This window comes from Canis lupus, chromosome 26 (assembly GCF_011100685.1).
Source record: "Canis lupus familiaris isolate Mischka breed German Shepherd chromosome 26, alternate assembly UU_Cfam_GSD_1.0, whole genome shotgun sequence".
Lineage (NCBI taxonomy): Eukaryota > Metazoa > Chordata > Mammalia > Carnivora > Canidae > Canis > Canis lupus.
Window position 1 is genome coordinate 29,890,145 of NC_049247.1, and position 9,814 is coordinate 29,899,958.

The 9,814-nt window shown below is 44.4% G+C and overlaps 1 protein-coding gene across 3 annotated transcripts in view; it reads right to left on the minus strand.

Annotated features, from left to right (window-relative positions):
- Positions 1-9,624, minus strand: part of CDC45 (cell division cycle 45) — a 32,657-nt gene extending 23,033 nt beyond the window's left edge. The window contains exons 1-5 of one of the 3 annotated variants that reach the window (XM_038575899.1): positions 9,280-9,624; positions 9,085-9,144; positions 8,261-8,353; positions 7,370-7,507; positions 6,271-6,423 (exon numbers count right to left, since the gene is read on the minus strand). In XM_038575899.1, the coding sequence (XP_038431827.1) occupies positions 6,271-6,423; positions 7,370-7,507; positions 8,261-8,353; positions 9,085-9,144; positions 9,280-9,330 (495 nt within the window). In that variant the 5' untranslated portion in view covers positions 9,331-9,624. The remainder of the gene's footprint in view (positions 1-6,270; positions 6,424-7,369; positions 7,508-8,260; positions 8,354-9,084; positions 9,145-9,279) is intronic. The other 2 variants (XM_038575898.1, XM_038575897.1) reach the window with 2 other exon arrangements.
- Positions 9,625-9,814: the final 190 nt, after the last annotated feature.

The following is a 9,814-nucleotide window of genomic DNA, read 5'->3' on the forward strand; positions in this document are numbered from 1 at the left end:
GTTTTAAAAATCCATGGTCCTAAATGCATGGTCCTAAGACTTCTGCTTCCAGAAAAATGGTAACTTTCCATCTCATTTTCCCTATATGTCCACTAAATATATCTGAAAACACTGTCAATATATATAAGGCAAACAAAATAAGATTCTGGAAGATGAAAAGGAAAGCCAACCAGCTGGGGACCCTGGGACCTGAGGAGTGATGTGTGGATGAGTTCACCAGGCTTTCTTTTTGGCTTATATATCCCAGACTTGAAGCTGAATGAAGCCAGTAATCTGGAAACACCAATAGGCACAGAGGAAAAACATCCCCAACAAAAGCCAAAGGACCCAGAGGAGCAGCCCTGAAAGACATAAAACTGGGGTGCCTGGGTGACTCAGTCAGTTAAGTGTCTGCCTTTGGCTCAGGTCATGATCAGGTCCTGGGATCAAGCCCGGTGTCAGGCTCCCTGCTCAGTGGGGAGTGTGCTTATTTTTCTGCCCCTCCCTCTGCTCCTGTGCATGTGCACATCTCTCTCTTTAATAAAGTCTTGAAAAAAAAAAAAGACAGAAAACTTTTAGACAATAATTGATCTACCCTAGCCACCACCACTAAAACACTGTGGCCCCACCTCTATCCACCCAGCAAAGACCAAGTGGGAGCCTAGGAGCCTAGGCCCTCACCCTGGTGAACACGTCCTGCCTGTAACACCTCCACATTTCACTTGCAATAGGTTCCAACACGCTCACTGGGGTGGTATCAGAGGAAGCCAAGTGGTGAGCCTGGATCTTCCTTGCACTGTGGTACAAGGAGCCACTCTTCTCATGCTTAATGGAGGTCAAGTGGTGAACCTTGAACTTCTACCTCCACCTGGCTATAAAGGGACCAGACTGCCCACCCCCTCCTTTGGCAGAGTGATGTCAGAGAAAGCAGATAAAATGGAAGACTTAAATAAGACCAAGAGTCTCAAAATATAATATAAAAATGTCCAGGTTTCATGTGAAAAGCACTCATCATATCATATATCAGCACATATTATATCAGCACTCATCATATCATATATATATATACATATTTATTTATTATTATTATTTTTTTCTTCTCATTCAATCTCCTCTTTACTGTGGATGTCACGGTCATCATCACAGCCACATGGAGGGGCACACAACTTTAACCCCTGTGTACCGAGGGGAAGGGTGGGGGCCTTTGGGGCTATAAAACTAGCTATGTACACAGAGCATTCCAGGAGAAAGCCACCCCAAGCACGTGCATGTGCAGGCACAGTAGGAGTGGGGGTCTGGAGCCCAAGCAGGACTGTGTTGGTGTGGGGCTAAACACTAAAAAGGAAATCCAGGGCAGCCCGCGTGGCTCAGCGGTTTAGCGCCGCCTTCAGCCCAGGGTGTGATCCTGGAGACCTGGGATCGAGTCCCACGTTGGGCTCCCTGCATGGAGCCTGCTTCTCCCTCTGCCTGTGTCTCTGCCTCTCTCTCTCTGTGTCTTTCATGAATAAATAAAAAATCTTTAAAAAAAATAAATAAAATAAAAAGGAAATCCATAAATGCCAACACCAAGATGACAAAGATGTTACAATTATCTGACAAAGATTTTAAAGCAGCCACCACAAAAATGCTTCAATAGCCAATTAGAAACATAGTTGAAAACACATGAAAAAAAATTAGGAAGTTTTAGTAAATAAGTAGAAAAATAGAGAAGAACCAAAGAGAAACTTACAAATGCAAAGTACAATAAATGAAGTAGAAACCCAGTGGATCGGCTCAAGAGCAGAATGGAGGAACAGAGGAAAGAACCAGCAGATACACTGATAGAAATTATCCAGTCTAATGAACAGAAGAAAAATAGACTGGAAAAACAAACAGAACCTCGTTTACGCTTGAGCCTACAACAAAAGACCTACATGTCATTGGTGTCCTGGAAGGAGAGAAGGAGGGTGGGCTAAAAACACTTGAAAAACAGTGGCTGAAAATGAAGAAATATGGTTCAAAATTTGGCAAGAGACATTCAAGAAGCTGACTGAATCCCAATAGGTTAAACTCAAAGAAATCCACACCAAAACACATTGTAATTAAACTTCTGACCATTAGGGACACCTGGGTGGCTCAGCTGTTGAGCATCTGCCTTCAGCTCAGGGCATGATCTCAGGGTCCTGGGATTGAGTCCCACATTGGGCTCCCTGCAGGGAGCCTGCTTATCCCTCTGCCTCTCTCTCTGTGTCTCTTATGAATAAATATAAATAATAAATAAGCAAACTTCTGACCATTAGCCCCCCAATTTTTTTTTAAATTTCGAGAACAGCAAAAGAAAAATGATGTTTTACATATAGGATAAGACAATATGAACGCCAGCAGATTTCTCACCCGAAACCGTGGAAGCCAGAAGTGAAGTGCAGACAGAAAAGAACTGTTAACCCCGAATCCCACACCCTGTGAAAATACCTTTCAGGAATGAAGAGAAAAATCAAGAAATTCTCAGAAAAAGCAAAACTAAGAAAATTTACTGCAGATTGCCCCCCCCAAAAATGGTGAAAGGCCTTTCCGTGAATGGAAGAAAATGACAAAAGAAAAAACCCTGGAACATGAGGATAGAAGAAAGAACATGCTGAGTAAGAACTGGGTAAATAAAATAGGCTTCCCTTAATCCTCTTGAGTTTTATAATCATGTTTAGTTGTCGAAGCAAAACTTATCCCACAGTATGATGTGGATCTAAATTTACATACAGGCTATATTTAAGAAACCTCCATCATAAACAGAGGACAGTAAGGGAAATAAAAGTTAGGTTTCTACATTTACAGCCTGTTGTTTCTCAATCTCTGAGTGTGCACCTTTATCAATAAAAATACTTCTGAGAAAGTATATTGGATACATGTGTATGTACAAATCATGCAGATTTTATTACATTTGAAGTATTCTCAAAAGTGTTAACTCTTACTAAAATCAAGCATGATGGCCTAAACTTGGATAATAGCAAATGCAAGGTTACAGGACCAAGTGAAAGTACTCCATGAACAAGTGATAAAAACTAGAAAGCTGGACTGGCCTCCAATGTCATTCAAAAAACAGAAAAAAGAGATGGGATCCTGGTCTAGGTTAAAAGACAAGAGAATAGTTAAATGCAAATGTGCCAATCCTGGTTGGCTGACACTTCAAACACAAAACAGTTGCAAAATCTATTTTGAAGACAATTAAGGAAATTGGAATATGGGTTGAATAGGTGACATTATTAATTTCTTACATATGATAATGGTACTGTATTTATAGAGGAGAATGTTCTTAGAAGATGCATATGGAAGAATTTGTCAGGGAGTATCATGGTGTCTGCAACCTATTCTCAAATGATCTAGCAAAATAAGTAAATAAATAATAAAAAGCAAACAAACAAAAAGCATATATAGAAGGAAGGCAAATGTGAAAAACTGCCGAATCTAGGTGAAAGGTATATAGGTATTCACCACACAATCTTTTCAAATATTGTATGTTAAGAAAATTTCAAAATAAAAACTCTGGAAAACAGTATGGAGGTTCCTCAAAAAAAGTTAAAAATAGAGCTACCCTACAGCTCAGCAATCACACTGCTAGGTATTTATCCAAAGGGTACAAACATAGTAATTTGAAGGGGCACATGCACCCCAATGTTTATAGCAGCAATGTCCACAATAGCCAAAATATGGAAAGAGCTCCGATGACAGATACATGCATCATGCCTACCAACAGATACGTGCATCAAGAATATATGGTGTATGTATACACTGGAATATTAGTCATCAAGAAGAATGAAATCTTGCCATTTGCAACAACATTGATGGAACTAGAGATTATTATGCTAAGTAAAATCAGTCCGTCAGAGAAAGACATATACCATGCAATTCCACTCATATGTGGAATTTAAGAAACAAAACAAATGAAATAGGGAAAGAGATGAAAAAATAAAATAAGATGAAAAGAGAGAAGGAGACCAACTATAAGAGAGACTGAACTCTACAAAACAAACTAGAGTTGCTGGAGGGGAGGTGGGTGGGGGAATGGAATAATTGGGTGATGGGCATTAAGGAGGGCAATTGACTGAGCATTGTTATATGTTATATGCAAATGATAAATCACTCAATTCTATCCCTGAAATTAATAATAATTAATATGTTAACTAAACTGAATTTAAATAAAGAATTTCTAAAGAACTAAAATTATAAAACTTCTGAGGAAAAAAAAAAGTCAGTGGGAAGTTATGCATATTATATATCATGAATATTATAGAAAGCATTCACAAACAAATAGATGCACTAAGCATGTCAAAGGAAGCTCTGACAGGTTCTGACATCTCATCAAGAACCATTCTCTTTACTGCCAAACCTGGTGGCAGTTCTAGCTTGCCTGTCCCCCCCTCTCCCCTCTTCCCACAGAGCCCTGGCATCTGTGGACACTCTGCACTGGATGCAGAGAAGATCCTAGGGACCTTTTTTTTTTATTTTAAGATTTTATTTATTTATTCACGATAGACATAGAGAGAGAGAGAGGCAGAGACACAGGCAGAGGGAGAAGCAGGCTCCATGTCAGGAGCCCAACGCGGGAGTCGATCCCGGGACTCCAGGATCGCGCCCTGGGCCAAAGGCAGGTGCCAAATGGCTGAGCCACCCAGGGAGATCCTAGGGATCTTCTTGACTCTTTCCTTCATTATTCAGGTCAAGTGTCCATGGCCATTTTCATAAATACAGCCCATTCCCCATCCAGCCCCTTACCCTGCTTTATTTTTCCTTATATGACCACAGCTCTTCACCTGAAACCATCCTTGAACTATGCTCATTTACACATTCTTACATCTCCCCCCACTGGAAAGGAAGCTTTGTGAAGGCAGGACTTTGTGCTCCCCTGGGGACCTCAGAAACTAACGGATACCTGGCACATATTAGGTGCTAAAATATATTAGTCAGGATGGAGAATTCCAAGACTCTGACCTGCAGAACATGAATGTTTCCAGGGACAATCCCACCACATTACTGATATTGGAGGCCTGATGGAAAGCAGCTCATGAACAGAAGAAATAATGCTATAAAAAAGGAGCATCAGGTAACAGAAAAAAAGAGCTCTTAGGAATCAAAGATTAGAAGATGAAGACTAGAAGTTGGCCAGAGAATGGAACAGATAAGAGTTGGACTAGAGGAAAGAGAATCTAAGAATGTGTCTGAGGTGACTATCCAAAGCTCCAGAGAAGGGACTGGCCAAAGGTAGGGAAGGCAAGGGGAAAACATTCCTACCTTTGCAGAACATGCCCCCTAAATGGACAGACTGTCCTGAATGTCCCCAAAATGGTTCAAAAGAGCTCTGCTAAAGCACATTATTGGAAAATGTCAGGTCAAGGATGAAGAGAATACTCCAAAACATTTTGGTGACAAATTTCAGCATGCATACCAAGGACTGGGAGCCAAAGGGCTTTAACTTCTTCCACAACTAGAATAAATACTAGAATGCTAGAATAAACCATGGCCCTCCAGTTAAAAGAATGACTACCTCCCACCTTTAGTTTTCCATCTAGCAGAAGCCATTGGCGTTGGGTAGGCTACTTCCATTGGCCAGGCCCCAGACTGGGTAAGCGCCTCAGACACAAGACTCACAAGGCTCAAACCACTCTTATCTTTGCACACAAGATGCTTCCCCTGGAGTGACGATTGGGGACTGAGCCTGGCTGAGAGCCACAGACCCATGTCGTTCCTCCATGGTGACTGTAGAGAGTGAGTTTTGAGAAAAGCGGGGAAGGGAGGTGATGCTTTTGCTATTTATTGTTTCTCTGTATTGCTTTTTTTTTTAATATATTATTTTTATTTATTTTAGAGAGAGAGAGAAAGAGCAGGAGGAGGAGCAGAGTGGGAGAGAGGGAATCTTGAGCAGATTCTGCACTGAGCAAGGAACTTGACGTGGGACTTGACCTCACAACCCTGAGATCATGGCCTGAGCAAAAAAACCAAGTGTCAGACCCTTAACCAACTGAGCCACCCAGGCATTCTTCTGTAACACTTTTTAAAAATGTATGCTCTCTAACGGGAAGAGCTGAGCTGTCCTAATTTTCATTTCAACTGATGAAATTCTACTGCATGGACGAGGATGTCAAAGCTCAGAGAAATTCAGTAACCTGTCTGAGGCCATACAGCCAGGGGGAAAGCAGAGCCCAGGATCAACACCCACACCTGCTGAATCCCAGCTAACTCCGGGGCCCCATAGGCTCCAGTCTGAGCTCTGACCTCTGGGAATGACAAGTCCCTCAAGACTGTGGGGAGGCCCAAACCCACCTCTTCCAACCGTGTGCGCTTCTCAGAAGGCTCTGATCCATTGTCACTTTCACTTCCTGAGTGCTCTTCAGCCTCCTCTTCTTCATCATCCCTGAAGATATCATCATAGGCAGGAACTTCAAGGTCATCATCTTGTTTAATGAGTAGTTTGATCTAAGATTAAAACAAAAAGCAACCAACACTCTCCTCTCTCGTTAACAGAAAATTCTCCATCTCAGGTTTTTCTCTTGCACAATCTTACTTCCCACTGAGCTGACTCAGTTTTCTGTACAAAGAGTCCCTCATTTGAGAGAATTTCAGACCTCTCAAGCATTTTCTTGTTTTCATTTCTGTTCACTGAGGCAGTGGAGTTGTACCACACGTTGTACAAAAATTCCAAAAGTTTAAAAACTATCCACTGTCATTTAAGTCTGAGAAAAAATGTTTCCTCTTATACCACACAGCAAGCAAACAAAATGAATATCCCGCAACTTGGACTCTAATGGAAGACATGAAGGTGTGTGACACCTACTTGAATAAAACTATTGGCTCAAAAAGCTGTTCCAAGCTGAGAACTTTGGGGCCAACACTTTGATAACACAAGAGTGGGGGTGGGTGGTGGGGGACTCAACTCAGAGAATGGCTAGGTGGCTGCCCTATGCCAGGCTCCATGCTTGCTACTGGGGGTTCAAAGGAAAAGCACAGCACCACCATTTCAGGCTAATGGTGGCCTCTTACACTATCATCTTGCTGGTCCTCATACCACCCTTTTGATGGGCAGGGAAATCCTGGCCCCACTTCTAGAGCTAATGCCTCTAGATCTTGATATTCAATGATGCTGGGCTGGGCCTGAGCTCTGAGGGCAGGCCCAGTGCAGGGTCCTGGTCCCTACACTTCTTAGGTTAAATTAATTCCAAAATGCATTCTGAGCACCTCTAAGACTTAGGTACCATGGTGCTCACCAGAGATAAACAAGACCAGGTTCTTGCCCTCAGGCTGTTCCAACTCCTACAGCAGAGATACAGGCATTGGATACAATGCCTTGCTTAGAACAGCAGGTATGATATTGTCCACGGACAGGAGGACTCAGGGAAGACATGGGCCCCAAAGGCTGAGTTACCTGGGCTTCATTGTATACATTCACGACGTTGACTGGCCTGTGGGTGTCACACACAAAAAATACAGCCTCTTCATCAGGCTGAAGAATATCCAATAGGTCTACGTTGGCTCCACAGTTTATGAGGACAAAATAATGAAACTGGAAAAAAGAGAGATATTGTGAAGTAAGTGCCTTGAGTAGGTCCTTCACCTTCAGCATTCTAGGCCCCTGAGCCCTTCTGCTGAGACATGTCAAGCCCCTGACACTGGGCAGGCCCTGACAATTAAAAGACTCCAAAAATGGCCACAGCTGGCCTGTGTTAAGTGCTTTAACATATTCCAAATGCTATTTTATTTCCACAGTAATACCATGAGATAGGCCCCATGACTGGCCCTGTGGTTGTCTCTGCTCTGCAGAGCAGTATGTGGAGACTCAACATGACCCAGGCTCATGCATAGGGCCACGAAGCTGACAAGGAGCAGACCAAGACTTCAAATGCATAAGAGAGCCTCTCCAGATCTCAGTCACCCTACTGGACTGGGCTGGCTCTCTGTACTAATGGCATTATACAGGCTTAAATTTATAGCAAGTCTTGGGCAGCCTCTCTATCTCATGAATAAATAAATAAAGTCTTTCTTTTTTTTAAAGATTTTATTTATTTATTCAAGAGACACAGAGAGAAGGGAGAGAGAGAGGCAGAGACACAGGCAGAGGGAGAAGCAGGCTCCATGCAGGGAGCCCGACGTGGGACTCAATCCCGGGTCTCCAGGATCAGGCCCTGGGCTGAAGCGGCGCTAAACCGCTGAGCCACCTGGGCTGCCCTAAAATCTTGAAAAGAAAAGAAAAAAAAAAAGAAAAGAAATTACAACCAAATAAAATAAGACTAATTATTCTAAAATGCTTTTTCCATACCTGTTCTTTATGCTCAAGAAATGCAGTTTCAAGTTCTTGCCACCCAGAAACTGGAACCAGGGTATACTGCACGTGATCGCACTGGAACAAGGCCTGAGAGAGATCATTTTTCAATCTATCAAATTAAGGACGTCCGCAATTTACTTTGAAGTGCACTTAAGAACAATATAGCTTGAGAAACGAATGACAGGTGACAAAGTAAGACTAGTAAAATGCTCATGGGAGAAAGTAAGTGATGGGGATGTGAGTGATCACTGTATCATTCTGTCAACTTTGCCTAATTTTTGAAAATTACCAAAGGAAAACATTGGGAGGGAAAGCCGATCTTATTTCTAGGTCTTCTGAGGAGTAGTTCCTGACCCAAGGTCATGGAAACACTGCATCATATTCAAAAGAGAACCAATGATCGTCCTTAACAGACAAAGGAATCTGAGTTTCCAGTGTTGTTGATGACCCCACTGTGTCCTCCGTTGTCAGAGTCCTCTACCCGAACCGTACACTGGTGAAGCCACTCCATGTCTAAGGGTCTCTCCGATGCAAGCATTTTTTGGCCCAGGTTATTGCAAAAATACTAGCTGGTATTCCTGCCTTTTCCCGAGTCCTTCTCTAACCTACCCAACGCTTCTGCCCTCTAGGCGACCTCTCTGAGGGCCCCTCCGCAGCTTTCCTTGGCTCCAGGCGCTACCGCAGCCTGCGCCCTCCCGGGGGGGGGGGGACAGAGGTGGGAGGGTGAGGGGTGGCTTCCGCTCTGCTCCACACCTCCCGCCCTGCACGCAACTCAGCCCGGGGCCCCGCCCTTCCCTTCCAGGGTACACAAGGCTCACCTGAAGGATCTTGCAAGCGCACAGGGCGTCCACGTCCGAGGCCACGAAGAGAAGAACCCTCTGTCAGGAGAAGAGCGGGCCAGCTGAAGGCAGAGACCCCCAACACTGGGGCCCCCGTGCCCTCCCACGGCCGCTCCCCCTCATCCCTACCCCCCCTCCCCCGACAAGGCCACGAGGTCCAAGAGGAGGGGTCACCTGGCTCTGGACCACCTCGTAGAACTCCTTGCGGAAATCGGACACGAACATGGCCACGGCGGCCGGACACCGACAGCTGGCGCGGAGACTCCCAGAGCTTCCGCGGCGGTCAAGACTCCCGCCAAACCAGGGCTCTTCCGATTGGCCCAGGATCCAACCAATCGCTGCTCAGTGCCCCGCTTTTCCCTCTTTCTGATTGGGTCCTGTTGGAGGCGGGTACGAGCGCTCAGCCATTCATGTAAAATCAGACTCACTCCTAGGCGAGCGCGGTCCCCAGGCGGAACGCAAGCCCGGTGGCCCACTTCTGGTCTGACTCCCATTTACCCACAAATCCGCCGCTTGGTGGACATCTTTAGTTTGGGAACAGAAGCCTATTGCCTCCCACTGGGAACTCCGGGGGGGGGGGCGGAAAGAAACTTCTCCAAGAATTAAATTCACTTATGCATCGATGTCATAAGTTTACGATTTTAATAAGGGCGGGGCGCAGTTCGAAGGCGGATGTGTAGCGTCCTTCCGCCAGCTTCCTCGATGGCCG